Genomic DNA, 27,506 nt, shown 5'->3' with positions numbered 1-27,506 from the left:
ATAGACGTATGTATTAGACAAATTTTTGTGTATTAATTGAACCATAATTTAGAAATTAACATTTATCGCTTTCTAATAAACGGTTTTTATTGTTGTTGTCACATAATATAAAAAGAATGAAAATTCATGTAAGATAAACATAAATTAGATAAATAATTTCTCAAATTCAATGAATTCGTGCAAAACCATACGATTTGTCAATTCCCATAAAGTTGTATAAAAATTCGGCAAAGTTAAAGTTTCTGCTCGAACATAGGAATAACGCTTGATCGTGTTGGCCCCCTAGCGGCGAGAATGATTTTTTAGCACCTATAAGTAAAAGAAAACAAGAACAAATTGAAGGTATGACTTTAATATTGTTTTCTAATTTTTTTATTATTCGATCTTATTGTAAAGGTAGTCATTGTTTTGTTGTTATCGGTTGTTCTGAGATCTTAACATTGTAACATTTTATTCAACAACAACAGCAAATACAAACAATATTTTGCGGTCAATTAAAAGCATTTCATTCAATAACATTATATTCAACAACATTTTATTCAACAACGTTTTATTCAACGACATTTTGTTCCACAACAGCAACAAATACAAACAATACTCCTCTCGGTCATTTAAAAGCATTTTATTCAATAGCTATAAAGAGTTAGAGGGATAACATAGACAATAGATGATTTTTGATATGGGAAAACAGACTTTAGAATTAATATATACTCTCTACTATATAACAATAACTGCAAGTTATGAACTAGCAGCTGTGGCAGCTGTGGGAAATATGGCTAACACAGTGCTAACGTCTGAACAAAGTATTTTAGATAATGTTGCTTGTGCAAAATTGAAGACGCTGTGTTCAGATCTCGACGGTGCTGATAATTTAGATATTTTGGAATGCATTGGCAGTTTTACTACCAGCAAGTTAGAGGCTTTGCCCGACAAGTGTCACCACGCTGTTTGGCAAGAAACTTTATCGTTTCTTTCCACCAAATGGATAAAAGACCATCTACTCTCAAAAGAATGCGTAAAAGAGAATAAGCAATTCGATTTTTGCATCGAGAAACCTGATGTTTGGAACTGCATAAAGCAGCGTTCAGAAAAACTCAGTCACGACAGTAAGTGCCGTGTTTATATAAAAAGAGTTCTTGCCGTTTTGTTTCCAGACTACGAAAGTCTGAGTGATTTTTTTAATGCTTGTAGTACGGAAATTCAACAGCTCGCCTGCGGTCGTTTGAATGTAGAATATAAGAGCATATCTCAATTAAAAACCGTACAGTGCTTGCAAGAGAATGGAGCTGAAATAGTGGAGCAGTCGTGCAAGGCTGCCATCTCTCGTATTGAACAGCAACACGCAGACCTGTTATTTTTTGAAATTTGTGCGCAAGATTTGCAACGTTTATGTCCACAAGAAACCAGCGGCACGCCGAGCGCTTTCAAGTGTTTAGTCAAAAATAAAAGCAGTTCATCGATGACACGACGTTGTACAGAGCAGATAACTCAAAGAGATCGAGAAATTGCGCGAGATTATCGTTTATCGCATGGTTTGGCAAAAGCTTGTAAGGAGGACATAAAACTGAATCATTGCAGACGTGGCGTTTCCGAAGATAAACAGGTGCGCTTGGCACAGATATTACTATGTCTAGAATCAGTAGAGAAGAATGGTACCAAAATTGTACCTGAGTGCCGCGCAGAAATCGATGATCATCGTCGCATGTTAATGCAAGATGGCCAGTTGTCTCCAGAAATGCTTACCGATTGTGCTGATGACATACCCAAGTTTTGCGGAGAAGTGGAAAAATTGACGGCAGTTGATTCCTACGCAGTTTATGGCGTGGAGATAATACATTGTTTGATGGAGCATGCTCGTGTAAAACGAAGAAAAGATCGTGTTACTGCTCAGTGTCAACGCTCCTTGGAAAGCCTTATTAAAATTTCTGATGTCGGGGAAGATTGGCGGGTTGATCCAATCCTAAGAAGAGCTTGTAAGCCAGTGGTTGATTTAGCTTGTCGCGATACAGAAGGAGGCGATGCGCGTGTTATGTCCTGTCTAATGGAACAGTTAGATACACCTGTAATGAATCCCGACTGCGAGCACGCGTTGCTCCTAATACAATATTTTGTGTCCCGAGACTTCAAATTGGATCCGCAACTATATAGACATTGTCGTGACGATGCGATTAAATACTGCAGAGCCAAACGTCTTTGGGATGATGTCCTTGATGCTCAAATGGATCCCGAAAGGGGGCCATTAATTTTGCCTTGTCTACATCGCATTGCTTACAGTGACGATACCCAAATATCATTACGTTCTGACTGCTTCAAAGAAATGAAGCGTGTTATGCGCCAGAGGGCCGTATCAGTCGACTTAATTCCGGAAGTCGAAGACGCATGTATTGACGACTTGTCATATTTTTGTTATGATCGCACACAAAAGGGCGCCGAAATGGACTGTTTGCAAAATAATTTAGAAAAATTGCAAGTGCCTTGTAAGGTAAAATATTAAAACAATTTATAAATTTTTTATTACAACAAAATTAGTTTTTATTCTACCCATCACATTAGACAGCTGTTTCTGTTTACACGGAGGAAGAAGCTGCCAATGTTGAACTTAATCCTGTGATAATGTCAGTTTGCCCGGAGGCAATGAAAACGCATTGTAACCATATCCTAAAAGGGGGCAAAAATAAAGGTTTGTTTTTATTTATTGGCGATCCTCGAATGAAATGACTTAATTTTATTGATGCTCAGGTGATATGATGGAGTGTTTGATCTCTCATAAAAATGATGTCGATATGCGTCAAAATCAAAAATGTCGTGCAGCTATAGAACATTTTCAAATAATTTCGTTGAAAAATTATCATTTCACTTATAAATTCAAGGAGGCTTGCCGTCCATATGTAGTGCGGTTCTGTGCAGCTAGTACTACAAAAAATGAAGTAGTCGCCTGCTTAAGTGAAGTAATGCGTAATGATACCATACGCGCCCAAAGGCATTCGATACCGAAAGAATGTCGGCAACAGGTGAAAGCCCAACTCTATCAGCAACGAGAATCTTTACTCTTAGATCCCAAGCTAACGAATGCATGTAAAAAGGAAATTGAAGACTTGTGTGCCGATAAAAAGGGCCCTGGCGAGGTGAATAATCCGAATGCAAGTTTTTTATATTAACTTTTTTTTTTTTTTTAAACTACATTTTATTCATATGCATTACGTTTCCATTATGAATCTAATTTTTTTTTTTTTTTTTGCCAAACGTTTATATTTTACTTTTACAGACGCTGGAATGTTTAATTTTGAATACACCTCGTTTGGGTAATACATGCCACCATGCTATATTTTTGATTAAAAAGTCCGAATTGGGCGACAGTGCTACTGATTACACTTTGGTTAACACTTGCAAAGAGATGACGTACAAATTTTGTTCAAAAGAAGAGCCTATGCATTTGCTGGATTGCCTTAAAACATATAAAGACGATCCTACTTTTGATCAACGCTGCCATCTGGTAGTGGTAAATCGAATGATCGAACAGAATACAGATTTCAGGTTCAATCCTTCCTTACAATTGCATTGCGGTAAAAGTATTGATCGGTACTGTTCGGATATAGTAGCTAAAGCACAACCCAACGAGGAGTTGAATGGCAAGGTAAGATTTATTTTCGTAATACTTGCTTAAGCTCCAAAGCTCCGATGTCCAAGGCAGGGAAGTCAGCAATCATTGCATAATGAATTGTATTTTCTTCGATTGTTTACAATTTATAAGAAATTTTTAAGCAAGAGATCTGACATAATTTTCTATAGCGAATTGTAAGCCTCCGGACATTTTATTAATTATTGTCGGTTATAGACATGGGCAAAAGTAATTGATAAAAGTTCATTATTTCTTTTAAGGTGGTGCAATGTTTAAAAGATAAGTTCCGCAAATTTCTGCTCGATGCCGAGTGCTCGCAAGAGATGGTCAAAGTACTGCAGGAGCAAGCGCTCAATTACAAGTTAAATCCGCTTTTGCAAACTTTCTGCAAGCACGAAATTGCGGTGCTTTGCAATCCAGATCGTTACGCTCAAGAGCACGGTCTGGTGGAGGAATGTCTGAAGACAGCATTTCTAAATCAAAAAATCATCAATCGCGACTGTCGCCTGGAAGTAGCTACTTTGATAGCCGAGGCAAAAGCGGATATACATGTCGATCCAATTCTAGAGGAAGCTTGTACGGTTGACTTGTTACGTTATTGTTCAAATGTAAAGAGCGGTAATGGGCGCAGTAAGTTACCAACCAATTTTGTACTATTCATTGTCAAAACTATCAGGTGTTTGCAAAAATTCTGATCAAATAAAAATGATAAAGAAATGGATCGCTACCAAATCATTATATCAAATGCTGGAGGAAATGATAGGAACTATTTTGATTAATATATACATATTGTACTAATTTTCCGCAACAAATGCCTCTTTTACGAGAAACAGTGGTCAACATATTTGCAAACACCTAACAAATAAATAAATTCCTAATGAATACATCAAATAATGACTTTTCGTATATTATATTATAGAACTGAAATGCTTGCAGACAGTTTTGCAAGATCAATCAAAAGCAATGGAAGAGGATTGTCGCCTGAAATTACAGCGACGGATTGAAATGTTTCGAAATGCGGATACAGTAAGTGTTTGGCTTATTTCTGTTTTCATTTTAATTATTTTGCTTGCTGATGATAAATTTCAAAAAAAAATAAATAAATAAAATAAAAACATTTATATAGGTATTGGTTCAACCTCCCGAAAATATGGAACAATTAGTCAATCAAGTAGTCAGCTCACCTGCCAAACGTTTTTTCATGGTTATATTAATGACTGCCGTGGGAATGATCTTCATAATGGGTATATTTTTGGGTCGTATTACCAAACGTGCAATAAACACCAAAAATAAATAATATTTAATTCATAATTACTCTCACAGTGACTTAAGTTTTCTTTATATATATTTAATATTTTTATTTAATTTTAATTTTGTAAAAGAAACTTAAAGTTTATATATTTAATTTTGAGTACTATCGTATTTATTTAGAGCAAATGTTAGTGTACAAGATGTCAAACGTTATATTTGATTAGACTCGAGCATGCAATGTTACACTCTACCGTCGTCTAACATTCTTCACAATCCGCAAAGATAGTGTTTTCTAAACATCAAACCGTTAGATACAAACTTAATCAAATGTTCGCAACGTGCATAAGCATCACACACATATGTGATCTTCATATCATTCATGTGCTCCTATCTGTTGGAATTATGATTATGATTTCAGATAATTTTTTTTTCTTTTACTTTCGTTAGGATAAATTTCAAAAATCAGTCAAAACAATTCTAGCATCCGCGATTAGTAAAAAGAAAACTATAATTGTTCATTTATTGGATGAGTTTTTTGCAATTAACTTTGATCACAAGATCACAAATCCGTCACATTCAATAAAATCTCATATGTGAATATATCATAATTGCTTATGCATGAAATGCATTATCGCATGTGTATAGACGACGTAAGCTAAGCTAAGCTAAGGTCTCTTTCTCGTTTCGAGTAAAAAGCGTTCATAGGAGCTAATCGAGACCAAATTTGCGGTATAGTTGATATCGATTCACGTGTGAGTTCAAATTTTTTTAAATAATCCCCTACAAAATAATCGAATTTTAATAGACATGTATGTAATATTACTGATTTCTTTGAAGAGCTCCTTACATCGCGCTACTTATATCTCTTAAATCCTTTTAATGATAAATATGCAGCAAAAACTATTTCTTCTCTTATCAAGCGAAGGTATTATACAAAATCGTCGTTTCGTTTGCAATAGTCAGTAATTGGGGTGTGTAAACGATTTTGGTAATTATACTTATGATTAAAAGCCCTTCAAACAGAAGTATGCAATATTATCAACTACGTAAGAGAATGTTTACGTGTTACGTGCAGTTAGTATGCATTGCCATATTATTATTGTGCATAAGATGTTAGAAAGATGGAAGCTTCAATAACGAATTCAAAATTTCCATTGAACATCATAAAACAAGTGAAATACCCTACATTGCATTGTTCGAACACAATTCTTATTTTTCCCATAGAACGCACTCTTTTTATATGAACTTACTATTATGAGATTGTATATTAAAAATTAGATACCTTCGCCTGCATTCCGCGAAAAGTCGAGGTTCAAAATTCAGTACAATTAATTTTTATATTCATCACATCACATATTAAAACTTTTCAATTTTTTTTGCCCTAAAAGATGCACATTTTGTGAGATTCAAAAATAGGCATGGCTGGTCCAAATATCGTAGAGTTAAGTTTTATATCAAATTATGCTATTATGAATTAATTTTCATCAGAAGATTGAATACAAGTTTACATGGATGAACATCGAGAGACGTACAGACAGGCTTAAATCGATTCAGAAAATGATTCCGAATCGGAATGTATACATTTGTTTATGTATATGGAAAATTGTCATTGAGTTACCTAAGAAATTGTTAGGGAAGAGAGAGTGGGCATTAAATGTATGAATCACGCAGATGCTGAATGCATCAACGCCATTTATTTCTCTTGCTGAAATCAATATTTTGCAATATACTTACGTATTTATATATACATAGAACTTGTGGACCAAAGTAGTGCGGTCGTATGTAAGGCGCAGAAGGCCTTAAAATAGACCAATCTTTCATTAATTGATCTAAGCGTGTGTGTCCGTCTGATGTCTGTCCATATAAATTTGTGTTGAAGTTACAGGACGCAATTTTAAGTAGTACTATTTGGGCATAGTAATTTCGATGTGAAAACTTTGAACTAGCTGGGGTAATTTTTTGAACACCCTCTCATATAACTGTTCCTGCGGAAACTAAAGCTTTACATGGTAAAAAGATCGGATTTCCAATATATCATTATGAAAATTGGCTCATAATACAAAATTGACAAAGAAGGTAGACACCTTATCGAATTTGGTCCGCGTAGGTCCATTTTTTTTATATACCACCGCATATAAAGGATTCTCATCAAACGCAATCCCTTATATCCCGAAAAGCCTAATTGCTAATTTTTTTTTTTTTGATGAAAATATTCTCATAATGAAAATTAAATGAACAAAAATTAAGCAGATCTAATTCGAATCACATTGATCTATTTCTTTCCCGAATCCATGCAAAGTACCTCATGTCTTCCTAACAATTCATAGAAGCGTTTCCTCAAAAAAAAAAAAAAAAACTAACGGTAGGGAAGTTAAGTTCTTTTTGACCCCCACTTATATAGGCGCTATCATGAAACGCAAACTCTCATATTGGAGGGAATATCGAACCCGCCTGGCCTTTGCATGAAAATAATATGTACTTTTTCGTGTACTATTAGCAAAATGAGCGTATAAATGTAGTAGGCTAACGGGTGTAGGGGATGTAAGGGGCCGGCGTCGCACAAGATGTTCATTTTTTTCCTTCTTCTCGTTTCGTATTATAAGGGCGAAGCCAATTATCAAATTCTCATTTCACTTAAATCCAATTTGCAGTGCAGGCCAAATTTTAATTGTCCGATATCGGATGAATTTTGTTCCCGTTCTAAGTTCAGCAAACGAATAATGTCAACCGATACTTCAGTCCTACTGAACTGATAATAGAATAATTAATATTCCGTGTCAAGAATGGAAAAAAAAAAACAAAGGGTTAAAGGACAATAAAGATAAAATTTATTAGAACAAAGAGGCGAGAAAGAAGGAGGTTCTATCCTTTTCTCGTTCGGCAAATTTTTAAGTTCAATCTTACAATATGACCATTTATTGCATACCCTCAGGAATTTCAGGCTATGCATGCATTCATGTCCATAAAAAAAAGCTAACTATTAACTTGTCTAGATAAGTCATTCATTCCAATTGGGCAGCTATTCCGTTCATTGTCTACCTATCAATCTAATTATAAGTACATTTCACAATGATACAAATGCTTAAATTAAATAAACAAACTTCTCATCAGTTCTATTTATTTATGTATTATGCTTTTCGTTTTGATACGAATTTTTTCCCAAATATCAAACGATACTGTCTTTCATCGGAAAGACACTCACGATCAAATGTTTTCATTTTGGGGCAATCTATTACGTTCACGTTCACGTTCGTAACCGTAAACTCGAAAAACGACAAATTTGGTTTTCTTACGCCCATCACCGAAGTTTGCAACATCTAGAACGAAGCATAAGCCACAAATTATATATATTCTTGATAAGTATCAAATTCTAAATTGATTTAGGCATGTCCGTCCGTCCGTCCGTCTGTCTGTGTAATGTCTGTTGTAAGCATTCTCCTGGAACATTGGACGTTCTTGCACGCAGGTTGATATTGAAAATAAACAAAATCGTTGGGAGGGCACGCCCACAGCATCATGCAAACTGACGACACCTCTGTTTCTTAAACGGAATTAAAAATTGAGTTTTTGTTCATTACTCATAAACTATAACAGATAAATGTACAAAACTTTGAATTCATATTCTATAGGCAATGCTGTAGCATCTGTGCACATGGAAAAAATTGACCACGCGTATCCAATAATATAATGTATTAAAATTTGACTTGTTTTTTTTTTTTTTAATACCTATATAACGCGCAGAAGCAAGATGCAAAAGTCGCATAAAGTTGGCCAGTTATAATTCTTGAATGCACTTAAATATGTCCGCTTGTTTGTCTGTCCATCAGTCTGTTTGCGCAACTTTGTAATATCTATGGTGAGGATTCTCCCGTTAGCGAACATGGAGATATCGCCTACAAATTTGCAAAAGGATTTGAAATTGATCTCAACTTTTCAAAGAACACGCCTACAACCTCCGCCTGCATCTACAACAACAACTTTTATTTTGAAAAAAAAAAAAAAAAGAAATCTACTGTGCCCACTCCACATTATAGAGCCTGGGAGTTTTCTTCTTTTACTTCTTTTGTCTTTTTTTGGGGAAGAGATTTGATCTCAACAGAATTTAATTTTCTTACCTGTTTATATCCTTTTTTTTTTTTTTTTGTTTTGTGATTGCGTGATAGGCGACCTCATCCGATATTGGGCATATGCATTAGCTTTGATATCTTTTTCATGTAGGTGTTTTGTGTATGTACCAAAATTTACCTGACCTGAACTGTTTTAAGAGCACAACTAAGTTTATAGTTACAAATTTTGAAGTTAGGATTATCAGCATTTTTAGTTCGCGAAAAGCCTTTTCTCGGTCCATTCCTTTCTTTAAATTGGGTTCTTCAAAATTATTTAGCATCTCCAACGATTATATATAGATAAACTACATATAAGTAAGCCGGGATCTATATGACTATATGTAATTGCAACGAAATGTTTATCGTAAGTCGCATTTAAAATATCCAATTATTCAGTTAAGCATAGGCTGCTGGCTGATATTTAAGCTAAGCGATTTCTATTTAAAAAAAAAAATTAATTAACTTGTAATAATATCAACTGTATTATCATTTTTGTCGTTTGCATTATATTTGAATAGTTGTCAGTCATTTCAGCTAATCATCATAAATCAGAGAAAGGGCTATATAATTATTATATTTGAAAAAAAAAAAATATATATATATATATATTTTTTTTTTTTTTTAATTTTTAATTTAATTAACAAGGTTCTCTAATGTTTGCACAGTGTAATCCATTGTAAATCAATAAAAGTAGAATACATACTTATTTTTTTATTATAGTAAAAACAAAAATAAAATAATAATAATAATAATAATAATAACAATAATAATAACAATAATAAACGAGAATATCTGTAAATATATATATATTGCATAGTATAACGAATTTTTATGTGAATGAATCCTTAAAATATAATATGTTTCCTGTGTAACTTCTCGTGTTCCGGATCATCAATTGTAGCACTTAGCTCATCAAGGACATTATAACCCAACGTAATGTTATTATCAATATGAAAATATGGACCAAGTTCATCTAAACCCCAATCCGACAACGTGCCGTCAAAATTATATGTAATCGTTATTTAATTTATGATTAAAACTTACCTTCCATAGGTAGAATATTTGGGCCGCCGTCCGTTTGCGGTTTACCATTTATGACAAATGACGTCCATAAATCGACCATTTTCATAGCAATTTTTTTATCATTTTCATTTAGCGAATGCGTTGGAAATAAATATATATTTTCATTGGAATGATGAACGCCACCGGAAAATGGATAATGTTCGTCGCCCAACTCATATCCGAAACGCGTATTAAGACCATCGTAATCAAAACTGTATAGATAAACGGGACCTGAATGCTTCTCTAACATTTTCTGGGCAAACGTAATTGTTGGCGATTTCATAAATGCAATATTTGCTACCTGAAAATGAACAGAAAAGTTGTTCAATGTCAGGTCTTTGCCGGAATTTTTAATAAATATATACCATCATCTTCATAATAATAATATAACGACGCATATATAATATTGCATATCACGATTAATTGGACAAACGGTAAAATGTATTTACATAGTACCCCCCCTCCCCCTCACATTTTTATACCCTACGTAGTATATTAAGTTTGTACGGATGTATACAGCGCCAAAAACGACTTGAGATAGACACAAATTATATTAGTTTATTAAGCTTGTCCGTCCGTCCGTCCACTTTGCATTTTTGTATTTAACTTACAGACCGCAATTTTGGAGATATTTTGCTGAACTTTGATAAACTGGCGTATTTTGGCCAAAGGATGAACGCTATTGAAAATGATTCGGATCGGACTATTGTTTTGGATCACTTCTCATATAATGACTTTTCAAATAAAACCTTCTATTGAGTAAATGCATTAAGCAAAGTGATGTAGGGTATTTGATGATAGGCCCTGGCCGATCATAACGAATTTTCACAGTCAGACATAACGATTTTGTTACACACACTGGTTCAGAGTATATATCCTTACGGAGTTTGTAATGCGCATTTCAATCCGTTACAAAAATTTAAACAACATTTAATATATGTTGCGCAGTATGCGTACACTACGTACTTTCACACACACAATACACACATCGTACGATTCGTCGTTATGCTTACATCGAAATAAGCGGCTAAGGCTCTTAGATGCTGATCTGATTGCCACAAATCTTTTGGAAACAACAGCTTCATCAACAAATTATTCGCAATACCACCGTTATCGTTGATTATGTTGAATAAGCCATTGACAAATTGACGTACCGTAACCTTTGACAGATTGGGTAAGTGTTTCTTCAGGCCATCATAGTAAACTGCATAGTCAAAGATTAGATTCGGAATTTTCATTTCAAAATATTATGTGAACTTACTCGCCAATACAAATGAGCCATCATGTTTGGTGAAACCAGTCATCAATGGTACAGAAACTGTTTTATCCTTATGCAGCTCAAGAGGCTCGTGAGGTATAAAGCCATAATAGTCACCCAAAACAGGACCAAAACATGCCTACAATGCAACAAGAAGTTGAACTACGTACAACATTAAAAAAGATTAATCTAATGTGAATGCACCCATCACCGACGTATGTATAAGGTGTACATTCATTTTGTCAGAGCGTTTGCAACGCCTACAAGGAAGCATTAGAGACCGCACAAGGTATATATATTCTTGATGAGTATGAAATTGAAAGTCGATTTAAGCAGGTCCGTCTGTCCGTCTGTGTAATGTCTGTTGTAAACATTCCCTTGGAACATTGGAAGTGGGCCAAAACGATCGAGGGACACGCGTACGGCATGACGTAAACTGAGAACACCTCTATTTTCCAAAGGAATTGAAAAAGAGGTTTTATGCTCACTACCCAAAAATGAGCAAAATTTTGAACGTATATTCTAATGGGTGAAGCTGTTCCACACTATTATAGTGTATCAAAATTTAATTATATGAACTTCAGAAAGCCCGCAAAATATATAGATTCCTACGCAGTTTCAACTCTTGAATGCACCTAAACATGTCCGTCTGTCCATCTGTCCGTTTGCGCAACTTTGTAGTCTTTGGGTGCGAAAATGAAGATATCGCTTATAAACTTTCAAAAGAATTTGAAATTGATCTAAACTTTTCAAAGGACACGCCTACAATCCCCGTATGCCTTTACGACAAAAATTTTTATTTCGAAAATAGAAGAAATCAACTGTGCCCACTCCATATTATAGACCATAACAATTCTCTTCATCTTGTTTTTTTTTTTCTTTTTTTTTTCTTGTGGGTAAACGATGATGGGTATAAAAGATTCGGTCCCAAGCGAATCGAATATATGCGATTATAAAAAAAAAAAACATTGCATTATGTTGATTTGTAAATCACTTACACTTTTAGTTCCTTCTAATAACTTTGCCACAGAGACGTTGCGCACGCATTTATATATGTCGGTGTTGCTTATGCATTCATCGCATTTCAAGGTATTGCATAAAAACTTTATTTGCTTAATATGATCTTTTCGCACGCCCCATGAGCTAAGAATGGAACCGGATTGTATAATAGAACGATGAAATAGACCCGATGGTGTCTTAGGACTCAATAGTAACGCACCCAGCATGGCAGCTCCGGCGCTTTGTCCAAATATTGTTACTTGTTTGGCATCGCCACCGAAAAACTTTATATAATCTTTTACCCATTCCAAGGCCAATATTAAATCACTAATCGCTACATTGCCTGGTATGTCTTCATTGCTCAAGCTTAAGAAACCCAAAGCACCGATGCGATAATTTGGTACTACCAAAACGACATCCTTCTCCAATAAAAATCCAGCTGGATGATCTTTATTGGAACCGTTAAAGAAACCACCTCCGTATACATAGAACATAACTGGTTGCTGAGCATTGAGCTATGTTAAGATAATAAGATGACAGGAAAAAGTAAAAATCTGCGTAAACATTACTGGAACTTGATCAATAGCTTATATTAAAATCATATATATATATACGCACATCTTTCGTGTACACGCACAAATTTAAACAGTCTTCTAAATCCTCTTTGAGTTCTTCTTCTGCAATTTTATTAACATTCGTGGGACTGGGACAACGTCGTCCATAGTTGGAAGCATTCAATATGTGAGTCCATGGCTTGCGTTTAACCGATAACTAAACGAAAATATTATAAATAAAATATTTATAGGAACAACGTTTAACTTATTACAAATTTTACTTCCGCTTTACATCCGCTTTATATACATATATATATATATGACCAATCACCTGGGTGGATGCCCCTATTCGCATAGTGCGTAAAAAAAAAACGAGAAAAGAGCCGGTTGGTGGCCGCAGTCTGGTGGATGTGTGCCCAATCGATAAGTGTTATGACCACTCACTCGGTAAAGGCATGCAAATGCAAACTCTACCACTTTGAAATTTTAAAACCCGCAAACACTGACTTGGTAGTCGCGATTCTTACCTACTCGGCTGTACACTCGAACACTGGCTTGTCTTACACCATTTCGTCTAAAGCAATTATTCGCTAATATTCTTAATAATACGCCCGAAAATTATACATTATTATACCCTATGCCATTTGTGGTACAGGGTATATTAAGTCAATGCGGACATATGGAACACGCAGAAGGACTTAACGTAGACCCGCCTGCTTCTTATACCGATCGATTCAAAATCATAATCTGAATAAGTTAGTCCATCGTGTAGAGCATATTATATTCTTACTTACTTATATTTTCATTAGAATTCACCTTGACATCGGTTGAGATCCAAAAAAGTAGACTTACGTGGCTCAAAAGCACGGTAAGGTAAGGTAAGGTAAGGTTAATATTTATGAGATATTACAATTACGAACGAATTTCGATCAAGAAGTATTCAAATTTACGCCTTTCTATCATATAAATTATAGGATAAGGGATTCAAAAACTGCTTGTATCCAATTAAAACCTTTCATGCCGAAATATTAATACTAAGCGATTTTTGTCGAGCAAATCTAAAAATTAGAGAATAATCGGAATAGTACTCCGATCGGAATCGTTTTCAATAACGTTCGTCATTAGATCAAAATACGTTAGTGCACGAAATTTCATCAAAATATCTCGAATACTTAGATCTGACACACGAATACATGGACGGACCGAGAAGCTTAACTAAATTCAGGAAATAATTGAGAACCGCTATCTTAAGTCCTTCGGGTTGTGACCACAAGTGAACAATTCATCAGAATGATAGGCAAACATATTATGCTCTATAACTGTAAGGATCTTAATAAAATACTTTATCCGCCTCGAATCTCGAATAGCAACGCAATGATCGTAGATTGCTCGAATCTCAAGTGCGCTAGAGTTTTTAATTGAGAGCCGATGCTGTTAGTGCTTTAAGATTTTCTCTGGCTAAATTAACAATAATAATAATTATAATAATAACAATAAAATACTTAGGATGCACGATAATCGTACTTGCAATCGTGCACATATGTCTACTACTGTGTTATTTATCTAACTATGACGGTAGCATGGTTAGCGCTTAAGGATAATTTTCACATTCTTTCTAATTGCCGACGAAACTACGGACGACCAATATGTGACAGAAAATAAAGAGAATTGAGAATTGAAAAATTTTTCCGTTAGAGGTAAAGTTTTGAAATTGAATATAATCACTTTCAACGCCACGTACGCCATCATTATCATCAAATATTCGTCCTACGAGGTCTATTATCTATTGCCTGCTGTTTGTTTCAAATGGAGGGGGAATCGACAAATCATTTAAGAGGAATCTTGAACGAAGCAACCGATACGTTGCCGTTTTTATACCCACTATTGAAGATTGTGGAGAGATGGCTGCCTTCAGCAATGCTACATACGCGATCAGCATCTAATTTCGATTCTATTTAAGAATGTCCGTCTGTCCGTTTACTCATGTAACGTCTCCTAATTGCAAAAATGAACATATAATCTTCAAAAATGACATTGAAAGTTGTTGTAAAATTGTCCCAAAATCGCCCGAAGGACACCTCGATTGCACTACATAAAATGAGAGAAAAAAAAAAAAAAAAAATTAGCATTTTACTCATTGCTCCTAAGCTTGAAAACTAATTATAATCCATATTGTATATGAATAATAAAGGCAGGGGGTAAAAACTATTTGACCACAATCGATTATAATTTTCACCTTCGTTACTTTTTTATAAACTATTATTTAACAAACTGGTATCCAGTTATAGCGGTATCCAGTGTATAGCGTTCATTAAATAATAAAATTGATTTAAATGCATTGCACCGTTAGGCTTGCTTACCTTAAAACGTAACTCTTCCCGTGGCGATTCGGCATACGGTATACCAAGAAATTGCATGAAAGCCTGTTCAGACCATGAGGTTGTCGCATAGCCGCCTACAATTGAACCCTGACCCGGTATATGCAGTGTCGTAGTAGCCCTCGCCTGCGATACTGCAGGATATTGTATAGTAATACCGCTAATACTCAATACGATAAGCGATATAAACGCAACATTGGCTGATATATGCATTTTGTTAATAGTGAACGATTGCAATTATATAAATTAAATTGTGTTAGACGACAAAAAGCGAGACGGCCAAATAGTACAGATGTCTTAACGAGTTGTTGGTAAGTAAATAAATGGTGTTTTCTGAGGCAACACACAACATTTATAATAACGCTGTCGTATCAACTTTTGGGGCAAGAAAGTGAAATGATCGCAAGCGGAGACGTGGAGAGCATGTTTTAAATAACCGCTCTTAACTGATTTAACTTACCTTTTGCTAAGAGTGTTTAGTTTAAAAAAAAAAAAGCACAAACACACACACACACACACACACACAAACAGACACATATGTGTAGGCACAATTCATATTTGAACATTTTGAAAAGGAATAAAACATCAATGGCGAGATGGGCCATAGTGTAGTAAAATTATATGAATGCTTCTAAATTGGATTTTCAAAACATATGTGTATTTACATGCACATCTGGTTGTTTATTATTATTATTTTTCGTTTTTAAAAAAAGTTTGTATTACAAGCAATCAGCAAAAGTCAATAAAGAACGCAACCAACGTAAGTCACTTATTTGCCTACATTTACAATTTACGTGATATTGCAATACATCGATAATGTAAACTGAATTTTCCGTATGTATGTTTGTGTACTGGTTTTTTTTTTTTTTTTTTTTTTTTTTTTTTGTAGTTCCAAACATGCTTCTCTTTCTGTCACTTATAAATATTAAACATACATGTATACATGTATGACAGTTGACAGTTATAAGTCGATTCCTGTTCCATCTATTCTTTAGAGGAACTCTATACAGCTGCTTAATTATTCTGATCATCTTGGCGTTATCGTTGATTATTATCAATGGATTCGAATGCGGATAGAAAGCTTTAGATAGATGAATTTTTAAAATGAAAAAGAAATTTAACGAAAAATTTGATATATCTTGTAATTTAACAACGCAAAGAAACAATAAAAAACAAGAAAAAAAAAAACTCTTTAATTTGTGATAAGTTTAAGCATCGAATTGAAACAACGTTTAGAAATTGATTGTTTAAAAAAATGATTTGAATTTATTTGAATCTTTATCATACAATAATCAATCAATATAATTATTTCTATTCTTAAAGAAAAATGTCGGGAAATCCAATGGATGAGAGAATTGAAATAAAAAAAAGTATATATATGCATATACATATATATATATTATTTATAATTTTATTTATATCTTATATTTATTGAATTCATATAAAGTATTCAAAACAAATGAATCTGCTCGATTGAATACCATTTGGAATAGTCTCGGTCTTCGGCCAGCTTTTTGCGTTGAATAATGTTATACAAAAGTGCGGACGTTTCTTGTAGTTCAATAATTTCATGCTTATATTGAATGAAAAGTTCTTGCCATCGCAGCAATATTTCAATGAGCTTAACATCTTTGGATAGAGCCAATTTTTGAAAATGCGTATTAAGGAAGACGCCAAACCAACGCAAAATTTGCAATTCAAATTCGACGCTTGTATGTTCGTGAGATGGCCTCTCTTCAAATGCCGTAATATCCGGATCTGTTAGCATGTCATAAAGATGCTCGAGCAATATTAACGCTTCCGAATAACCAATATCTTGTCTTATATAATTCGCAATAACTGTAAAATCAAAATTACACGAAAGCAGGATATTTAAAATATCTTTAATTTCCGTTTGTAACGTGCCCGCCGCTTCCTTCGATAAACGATCGCTATATGGGGTATATGATTTTTTCTTATTTTTTTTATCCATTTCGTATTTATCTTCCGATTTTATGTCAATTGAATTCACAATCGAATTTCGATGGCCATTGAATAGGAGCGTTTCATTGCTCGCAGGTTGCTCTTTTGTGGCGGGATTAGTAATTTCAAATTGCTTTAAAATAAAATTTAAAGTTTTTGATAGCATTTTTTCTGAAATGTTTGTGTATCTTTTTAGGCAAACGCCTATATCTGTCAGTAATTCGGCCTTAATTAAAAGCCATAACAATTTTTCAGTAATTTCATGCTCACTTGCCCCCGCTTTTTCCATTTGGCTTGCAATAATTTGAATTTTCCGACACGTGAATCCGTCATCGTTGTGATTAGACATTAAAGTGATTTGCTCGTCATTGCATGCTACGCTCGCTTGCCGAACGTCAACATGTAAATTTATATGTTTGATATGATTGAGATCTTTTTCAAAATTTTCGACTCCCATAAAAGGAATTGACCTACCATCAGCCTCATTAATATAATGAGTTCTCTTAGGCTGATATTCGAGTTCAGTACACTTCCCGATATTAGTCGTGAATTGCAAGTAATCTTGTATGTAATCATCTTCGTTAATTTGATCACCTTCAACAGAGGTTTGGTAATCATTGCAAACTTGTGTACCTACCAGTTCGGAGAGTAATTCTTTTGAAACTCGATACTGAACAACCGAAAGATTTTGACCGAGTGCTAAAAGGATATGGTTATCTATAGACCACAATTTCGAAAAATCGAAATATACTTTGAAGAATTGTTTGACTTTGATTACTTTATATTGTAGATTGTAGATTAAAAGAGAAGCTCCCTCGCTTTCCTTCTTTTGACCGTAATTTGCTCCATATATAGCCACAGAATGACCTGAGAGACCTAATAATGATAGAGAGCTATCAACCTTTAAATGACTAAGCATAGACACAAAAGTGCCGGGAGAACGTTCAGGTTGTGCGCAGTCGTCTAAGCTAAGTAAAAAGATCCTTTTATCAGACCCTAAAATGTAAAATGTACGTAACTTTTCCAAACCATTACACTGTATAATTGAATTTTTTTACTTACATATAGTGCACAATGAAGGTACCCCATCACCTTCAATAACTGCAGCACCACAGACTGTAGTTTGTAGATTTCCCCTTTTCAATGGATATCGTTGTCGTAGGTTTTCGTCTTCAAGCGGCAATCTTACCAGATAACATTCACCGCTGGTATGGTTTGTTTCAAAGTACGTAAGAATTTGTTTCCCATTAGGTAATGTGAATATACGTCCTTTGTTCAGGTTCAAATCTGGGACTAATTGCAAATGTTGTGGAACAGAAGTTATCTCCCTGCCCTCTTTGCGAGTGTCAATAGCAGTCTTAAGACATTCAAATGAACCATCATCATACAAAACAAACGTATCTTTTTCATTCGTGACAAGTTCGGAAATATTTTTGTGAAACTGCGTGAGTATATTATTACAGAAGGATTGTGCTGGTTTTTTGTAAATAATTTACCCTTAGTTTTTTAGTTTTGTTAACATCAACGGTACTTTCATCCCAGCAGCGTAAGGTTTTATTACCAAATACGCCAACATATTTTTCGCTGCTTTTATCATAAACCACTTTAGAAGACAGTTTTTCCACTACCGACCAACTTCTTACTTGTTTCTGTGTACTTATCTAAAATAAAATATATTGTCAAATTGTTTAAGAACAAGTGGAGATCGATTTTACCGTAATTATAATAACAATGTTTTTACTCAAAGTTGTTATAATATTGCCTTTTTCTTTATCAGCGGCTATTCCCAAGAAGTCTTTAGGCTCCGGTATGGGACAAAGATTGTAATAATTGATAAATTTAGTCATTTTTCAACAAAATTTTAAGTAAATCCGTCCCTCTTTCTAATGTATTGGCACGTGTTTTACTTAATTAATGTGTTAATCTTGCCAAAACAAAAACAACTTTCCTTAAATAAATTCAACACTGTTAATGCAAAAGTTTTCACTTTACAACTTATGGAAATGTAAGCAATATTGGATAACAATATTTCAATTTCCACCTATTTCATTCCACTATTCCGTTTCTGCAAGACACAAACCAATGCCGGATTCAATAATGCTTACGGCTTATATTTAACATAGTGTCTACATTAAAAAGTTATCGCTATAAAGTAGCCGTGGTTGGGTGAATTTTTTGTTTACATTCGACTAACATTCTTATTCTGGCATTATTTTTTTATCATAAAATTATAAAATAAAATAAAATTTATGCTTGCGTTTGGTTGTAAGCATTGCTATCACTTTAAATTAAATTTCGTATTCTAAAGCAAAAATTACAACAAAACTCTTCAATAATAATTTTGTGGTAAAACAGACCTGTTAATATATGAAAGTCATAAGCAGAATTATCAAAAAAAAAGAAAAATATACGGCTTTGCAAAAAAAAAAAAAAATTTATAAAATGGACAACATTGAGAATAAATTATAAGTACATATATAATATATTATTTTAAGTGTGTGTAGATATTAGAAAGGTTACCACAGATGCAGCCATTAGCAATTAAGCTATTATTTGTTGTTTGTCGAACAACATCATGTTATTAAGAAGATAAAAAAAGTCCGATATATCCACAATAAATGAAAAAATTATGGAAGGAATTGGCTGCAAATTTAACTGAACCTACCAGAAAGAAAAAAGTATATAGAAAAGTATTTATTTAAAAGAATCTTAACATTATTTTCAGTTGTTAAATCATTAGCAAAATTAACAGAAATGTTGGACTCGTTGGCAATGTAAAATTTTTTACTTATTTTAAATTTTTTTAAGGTAAACATTTTGGATTGTTTATATATTATTTCTTTAAATGAACATCCTTATTCTGGGCAGAATCACTGACAGATCACAAAACCTATGTTTCTGCCAAATAGCTGAACAGCTGTTGTTATCTTTTTTGGTTTTCTCACGTTTAAGCAGAAGTGTGGGGACTAAAAAAGTGACATGTTTGTGATTATAGTAACAGAACAGAAGGTAGTACAATAGTGTACAAATTTTTAAAAACTTAAGGATAGTATAAAAAAAAACTGTATAAAAAATGAAAAAAAAAATTGCAATAAGCGTAAAAAAAACATTTTTTCCTTATATTAATTTATTTATTAGTCAATTACATTGGCTTGCTGAGAATTTTCAAACATCTGCGTTGGTTTGCGTCATTTTAGAATTTTCCCTTTGTTTACTGTGTATTTAATAAAGCAAATTTTGGGTACTAAGAGGACATTGCGCATACGCGATAAATTTTTTATGTTTTTCTCTATTCATCAATTCTATCTTATTTGTTGCCCCTCAACCTGGGTTGCTTATTTCCAGCATGTCGAACTAAAACAGGCCCTGAATCCGATCGGTTTATCGGTTGTTGGCTATGTCAGCGTTACTGTCCCGAGAAATGTGCAGGAATTACTGGCTGAGCTGCTGACGTAGTCTTGCAGTTCCGGCTCGGAAAGCAATATTTGTGTTAAGACACACATTTCAAGTGCCAACATAAAAAGTTAGCTTGATGTAAAAGTCCCATTTGCTAATTTTAATCTTGTTAGCATATTTAAATTGTCCCCATCTCAAAGTAGAGTCATCAATCCCTTTAAGATTTTCGTTCCGACAGAAAATACTGCGGGATAGGACTAATTCTATAACACATTCACTTGAATGTTTCCTCAAAAATTCGGTCGCCCTACCTTAATTCAGTGAACACCGAGGTCTCCTGTTTTTACATTCGTCGGAACTTTTCACAACAGAATTTTAAAATCTGAAACACAACTTTTTTCTGACTTCGTCAAATCTAACTATCAGAAATCATTGTCTAGGCAGGGAAAGCAGTTGACGACCTAATCGGAATCTTTCATTGAAAGTCTCGAGCAATGTATATTTAGAAAGAGCAAAATAGGAGACTACGTATCTGGCCTTCATCTTTCGCTACACTAAGTCAAACAAGTAATAAGCGGAGATTGTATTGAAAAGCATTGCACGGCTCATTTGCATCTTAGTTCGACAAAACTGGTTGGTTTAGTATGTGCTTAACGATCAGTGAACGCACTCAGTGAATCTGGAAATATGGCAAAAGCTGGTTACCGTTGTATGATAAAATTCCACCATTATCAAGGGGGAACTAATTTCCAATCTGAAGGGACCTGTTCTTACATTTACAAGAATAATGGCGAGACTTGAATCAAGCAGAAAATTATTAAAATTAGATGATCATCAACAAAACGTGTGATTGGCAGCAAACAGAGTAGGTATTTCAAAAAGTCCTATATGTTGCACGTTCACTAAAAGTTTGGTCGTAAGAACGCCTAGCCCAATGGGCCGCCGCGCTACCATATTGTTTTACAGGAAAATGTAAATAAAAACATGGGGTTTTATAACTAAAAATAAAAACATGAAGAACAAATTTATAAAATATAAAAAGAAGAGAGTTAAAATGAAAGCAAATAAACTTATTTCTTGATCAGAGATAAAGAAGATTAATTAAATATATGGATATATTTTCGTTAATATATTTCAAGTTTAAAATTGTTTGTTTTTCATCTACTGTATAAATTAAAAATGTAATCCACATAATGTAAAAAAAAAAATATACGTTAATGTAAAACAAGCATAAATTAGATAAATAACTTTAGAATTTAAAATAAACAATCATCATTTCGTCTTGTGCGTTTTTTTCTTTTTGTTTTATTTGTATATATATATACATATATGCAAAACCATATGATTTCTCAATTCCTATGGAGTTTGAAATAAGTCGGCAAAGTTGATGTCCCAGCCCGAAAATTGCGAATAACGCATCAATATATTAACCGCCTAAGGATAATTGTCCAAAAGTACTTTATATTAATATTTGGGGTTAATAATTTCGCCAAGATTATAATCTTTTAAGAATAAATATTTGTAGCATAAGAACATTGTGATTATCTATTCGCAGCCAAGGAAGATGTAATTTATTGTTTTGCTATGTTAGCTCGCGTTTTTCTTGTAGTGTCATCCAACTCTCTCTCTCTCTCTATTTCTATCTCTCTCTTTCTATCTCCGTATTGACATTCATTGTTATTACAAATTTTTTTATTGGCACTTCCTTCATCTTTCTATCTCCAATGCTTTTCCTTTTTTTTTTTTTTGAACACCTCCTCTAGTTTAAGTTGCCGTATTAAACTGTATGCTTTCGATATGTAAAGTTATAAAATATTATTTAAAATAAAAAAATAAATGAAAGAGTATAAATACTTAATTTCAAGTCTAATGGAAATTTTCATCACAGTAACAAAATAAGTTAGACTGTCAAATAATAAAAATTTTTTTGATGGATAAATCAAAAATAGAAGGAAAAAAAGATTAATGAGGAAAAGAGAACATTCGTACAAATTACAAATTATTGGCCACACTTATAGAAATAAGGAACATAACGTAAAGCTTGTGAGATTGAATTTTATGAAAATTTAATTAGTTGTTAATTGAAATAAATTTAACGAAATTCGTTGTAAATATCGCAAAGCATACATTGAGGATTGAAAGGATTTTTATTTGGTTAAAAAAAATTTCAAAAAATTACATTAACTTATTTCGTGTTTGTGGGTTATTGGTGTGAAGTGGAGCGGAGTTATTGCAAATCATATAGAGACTGCACTGGTTGTCATTTCTATACCACAACAATGGGTTATGATTTGCATCGTTTTCAAGGCGAAGTTGATGAAGAGTTAACATGTCCCATCTGTTCTGGTGTACTAGAGGAACCCGTTCAGGTTGTTGTTTATATACGTAATTGTTGTAAATGTTTTTATATAAACGAAAAGCAAACATTCATACATCTTTTTAGGCTGCTATGTGCGAACATGCTTTTTGTCGAGCTTGCATTAACGAGTGGCTGTCACGTCAACCCTCATGTCCTGTGGATCGTAACTCTCTAACCGCGGCTAATCTTAGAGCTGTTCCAAGGATACTAAGAAATTTATTGTCACGGTAAGCTTATATTGTATTATATTACTCTTAATGTCTATATGAAAACTGATAGTAATGGATATGGGTCCTGAGTTAAATTTGCGAAATTGTGACAGAATTTCAACTTTATAGTAAAACATAAATCTTGGAAATCTGTTTAAAATCCGATTTGAATAGTGCTTGACCCTGAAATTGGTCATCCTCTGTAAATAAATATGCATAGCGGGTGCGTAAAAATGATTGAGAGGTGACTTCATCACATCAAAAAGTATTACCTTTAAACTATACGAAATAGAATAAGTTATAACGCTAAAGTGCATACAACATGTCTTCTTGGAGCTTTGAATAGATGTCGCTTTTCTGTTGGAACCTTTATTTTTCCCGCCTAATTCGAAGGCCGAACAGTGCCCACGTTTTGATGTCGACATCCAAAATGACCATGAAGTAGTTTACGCGAACCGTTAATGTCGACTATAGAGACGAAAACACGTGGCGACCCCATATGTGGAGGTCAGATATAGATGTATCACGGTTTGTTCCGACCAAATGAAACCGTCGCTAGGGAGCTTGTTAATAATTGTGATGCAAAACAAGAGCTAAAAGTCGACAGTCATGTTATTTTGAGTTTCCAATATGAAGAAGTTTAGCCCGATAGAAAAAAATTTATTCAGATAATGTTTGCAATTTTGACCTGGAATGTTGCATCATGTCCGATGTTACCAATAGATATTATTGCTTCCGATTAACACAGGTCTCATCGGATGTCCTGTTTGTTTCCATTCTTATCGGAATACCGAAATATTGGCTCTTTTGTGAATAGCCTCAAGAGACCAGTAATAGCCGAGCTAAAGCCTAGCGATGGACAATGCTTTGAGCCATTTTTGGAGTCATTCGTCAAATCACACATCCACTATATATTTATATTAATAGAACCATGAAATAAAGCAACAACTGAAGAATGCATAAAATATTTCAGCACCTTTAGGAAGTCCGCTGAAGTAAATTCCTGATATATAGTAGGATCGATTGTATATTTGATTAGAGATTTTAATTTTAAACCACCTTACGGCAACTTTCATTTGGCATTGATGCAAATTTTTACAAGAAGCAAAATTGATTGTATAACTTAATCGAATATCTTATAAATCTTTCTTTCAAAAGCCTTTCCATTACTTGTAATAATGCCGCCCACGGCTGTACACTAATACTTAAATTAGATGCACTTAATTCACACTTGGAAGAATGTGAGCACAACCCCAAACGGCCATTGCCATGTGAGAAAGGCTGTGGCTTTGTTATACCCAAAGATGAGCTAAAGGATCACAATTGTGTGCGAGAATTGCGCACAATGATATTAACCCAGCAACAGAAAATGAGCGAAATTAAAACAGAGATAGCTGATCAAAATATAATTGTCAATGAACTGAAACGTGAACTGCAGCTATTTAAGGATTTCATTCGCGCGATGAGAGTCTCGAATCCGGCTATGTGTGCTATAGCTGATCAAATGGAGCGTGACGAAGTGATTCGTTGGAGCAGCACTTTGGCCAGGGCCCGTGTAACACGCTGGGGTGGTATGATCTCAACACCAGATGACGCTTTACAGGTGAAATAAACCCTAAGAGCAATTAAAATATTGATTTGCCATCTGTACCGTACCGATATACATTCCATTTCACGGTAACCGTTTTCAAACTCTGTCGATTAATAATAAATTTAGTATACGATATATTTGCTTATGGATCTTGCCATCTTACGTTCGCAAATCAACAAAATCGGTCCGCTGGTCCGTTAATAATTACAAAATATTTTCAAATTCCTTACTTACTCTTTTTAAAGTTTTGTCCTCAAGAATTTCGAGAATTTAGAATCCCTTTATCAATTTTGAAATCAATTAGATCGGAGTAAAAACTCGTGTATACTTAGAAAAAAAAGAAAAAATCATATATATGTATGTATAATAAAAGCCTGTGAATGTATCGCTCCCTAATCGTGCAAAGATACGATAAATGGTATATACGATACAATATACGATTGATATATTACTGAACACATTTTTCCTAATAAATTCGTGCGTAGCCGAATATAATCTATTTCTTATTACATATTTAAATGAATTTTTTTTTTTTTCACTTCATATAGATGATGATTAAACGCGCTTTATCGGAATCTGGCTGTCCACCTCATATACTTGATAATCTAATGGAAAATTGCCATGAACGACGCTGGCCGCGTGGCCTTAGTTCGCTGGAGACCAGACAAAATAATCGTCGCATTTACGATAATTATATATGTCGTCGTGTCCCAGGTGATTGTTAAAATTGAAAATTATTTAAAAATAATTTATATATATATATATATATATATATATATATATATATATGTATATATTCTATTCTATTTTATATGCTTCTAGGCAAACAAGCTGTTTTAGTGCTTAGCTGCGATAATGCTCATATGTCTGAAGATGTAATTGTTGAACCGGGATTGGTGATGATTTTTGCTCACGGCATAGAATAGGGTTATAATTAATTTAGAATTTAACTGATAGTTCTTTTCAGAAATCATTGAAAATCTTCTTAAGAATTCCTTATACCCAAACATTCATATATATTTAATAATCTATAAAATATTTGTTCACCTGAATGCTGAGTACTAATTTTAACTGCTTATCACCTTTCCTTTTTTTTGTCGAATGAAAATATTCCCGAAAGTTATTTTCAGTTTTATTTAACTTACGATAAATATGCACACTTTACATTGCCTCACAATTACATTATGATTAATTAGTTAGTGATCTCTTGAGTATAATTTAAATAATCGTCTTGAGTTTATATTTGCATACTTTTAATATTAATTTTAAGAAGACCGGAATATGCTTATCGTAAAATTTTAATTCGTAGTATAAGTCAGGCCCGTATCGAAGATTATTTTTATGTATTACCTAAGAATGAATGGATGGAGCGTTCGAAAAATTTTCCTATATCTATAAATTTTGGAAAATAGAATATACTATGCCATGCACAGATTCCACACACACACTGGTTAACACACTATATCTTCCTCTCAACGAATAAAAACCACCACCGCCATCGTAGATGTTAGTACAAATTTTCATTTCTAGCAGCCAGACATATAATCATCGAGCCTATGTTTTTGATTTGCGATTTTTAGAATATTTTTCGAATGTATTTCGAATTTTTAAAAGAATCTGGATTTTTCCTTTAGTAAATCCGTCAATTCTTCAAAGCCTTCCGAAAACTTTGATATTGATATTTTTTTTAATCCTATTATGCGTTGAGATTCTCGGAAATTATTGCTAATGCTTTCGTCAATTTGTTGCTTGCAAGCCAAGGCAGATATATTCATTATCGGAAATTCGCTGTAAACATCCATCAAATTGAAGGAAGCTTACAAAAGTATTTGCAAAAATCCCATGTAAAATGATCCCAATAGTCGAAATACTATAATTTATATAATGCATAAGAGATATTGTTTCAAAATTTGCTTGCACATGATTAACGGAAACATTTTCCAATACATATGGGATTGAGGGTGGTGGGTGTCAAATGTTTGTCATTTCTTGAGTTTTGCTAATTACTATATACGGAATATTAGAATAACATTGACCTTCCGATACGTTGAGTTATTATTATCTATACTTGGCTATTATGTGCATTTACACTAATTGCGATAATTGAACTGAGATGCAAATTGAATTAACAGAGCTATCCTGTATCCTGTTAGTATATAAATCTGTATAATGAAATTCATTATTTTCGAAATTTAATCGCTAATTTCTAAAAGAGACTCGCTCTTTATATCTCATGTATGTCAGAGATGGAATTTTTTTTTTTTTTTTATACCTGCCACTGAAGGATCATAGTGTTTGCAACAATCAAAAGGAAGCTTCAAATACTCTATCACGTATATACATTCTTGATCAACGTGAAATTCTGAATAGTCTGTCCGTTTGTGCGCATATATGGTGTTTGTTGTTGGCATTCACCCAATCGCAATAATGAATATATTAATTTCAAATTTGTTAGAAACATTGGTATTGAAAATGGACCAAATTGGTCAGAGCAGAAGCCCGCAATCGAGCGTAGACTGAACGCAACTCCGATCTTGCTTGTTACAAAATCGAAATTTTACGAAATTTGTACTCTATGTTTTGCATGAAAAATGGGAAAAAATAACCTTTTCACAAAAATTACAAACAAAAACATTTTTTTTTTTTTTTTTTTTTCGTTTTTTGAAGTTTTATGTTTATTTATCATAACGCAAACAAGACAGGATGTTTTAAATTAAAACTATATATTTTAAATTCCCCAAATGAAGATATATTATATATGC

General features: G+C 33.6%; 4 protein-coding genes across 5 annotated transcripts; 2 read left to right on the top strand and 2 right to left on the bottom strand.

The window, feature by feature from the left end:
* Nucleotides 1-541: 541 nt before the first annotated feature.
* Nucleotides 542-8,281, top strand: LOC119631524 (Golgi apparatus protein 1). 2 transcript variants are annotated; one of them, XM_038023823.1, is made up of 7 exons: nt 542-2,482; nt 2,554-2,680; nt 2,740-3,140; nt 3,266-3,634; nt 3,880-4,249; nt 4,539-4,645; nt 4,746-8,281. In XM_038023823.1, the coding sequence occupies exons 1-7, from the start codon at nt 668-670 to the stop codon at nt 4,914-4,916; spliced, it is 3,360 nt and encodes a 1,119-aa protein (XP_037879751.1). In that variant the 5' UTR covers nt 542-667; the 3' UTR covers nt 4,917-8,281. The 2 variants fall into 2 exon arrangements, with proteins under 2 accessions (XP_037879751.1, XP_037879752.1); XM_038023824.1 differs by having other exon boundaries at nt 543-2,482; nt 2,740-3,125.
* A 1,508-nt stretch (nt 8,282-9,789) lies between these two features.
* Nucleotides 9,790-15,995, bottom strand: LOC119631551 (cholinesterase 2). The gene is made up of 7 exons (XM_038023868.1): nt 15,210-15,995; nt 12,914-13,066; nt 12,295-12,810; nt 11,300-11,435; nt 11,052-11,242; nt 10,021-10,339; nt 9,790-9,949 (listed from the first exon to the last, which is right to left on the bottom strand). The coding sequence occupies exons 1-7, from the start codon at nt 15,438-15,440 to the stop codon at nt 9,822-9,824; spliced, it is 1,674 nt and encodes a 557-aa protein (XP_037879796.1). The 5' UTR covers nt 15,441-15,995; the 3' UTR covers nt 9,790-9,821.
* A 680-nt stretch (nt 15,996-16,675) lies between these two features.
* Nucleotides 16,676-19,155, bottom strand: LOC119631392. Its single transcript, XM_038023549.1, has 4 exons — nt 18,905-19,155; nt 18,686-18,850; nt 18,252-18,630; nt 16,676-18,185 (listed from the first exon to the last, which is right to left on the bottom strand). The coding sequence occupies exons 1-4, from the start codon at nt 19,034-19,036 to the stop codon at nt 16,678-16,680; spliced, it is 2,184 nt and encodes a 727-aa protein (XP_037879477.1). The 5' UTR covers nt 19,037-19,155; the 3' UTR covers nt 16,676-16,677.
* A 3,157-nt stretch (nt 19,156-22,312) lies between these two features.
* Nucleotides 22,313-26,163, top strand: LOC119632181 (E3 ubiquitin-protein ligase NRDP1). The gene is made up of 5 exons (XM_038024977.1): nt 22,313-22,954; nt 23,029-23,171; nt 24,312-24,756; nt 25,293-25,458; nt 25,567-26,163. The coding sequence occupies exons 1-5, from the start codon at nt 22,865-22,867 to the stop codon at nt 25,668-25,670; spliced, it is 948 nt and encodes a 315-aa protein (XP_037880905.1). The 5' UTR covers nt 22,313-22,864; the 3' UTR covers nt 25,671-26,163.
* Nucleotides 26,164-27,506: the final 1,343 nt, after the last annotated feature.

The sequence above is a fragment of the Glossina fuscipes genome, unplaced genomic scaffold, assembly GCF_014805625.2.
Source record: "Glossina fuscipes isolate IAEA_lab_2018 unplaced genomic scaffold, Yale_Gfus_2 1, whole genome shotgun sequence".
NCBI lineage: Eukaryota > Metazoa > Arthropoda > Insecta > Diptera > Glossinidae > Glossina > Glossina fuscipes.
This window is presented reverse-complemented; position numbering and strand designations above follow the sequence as displayed.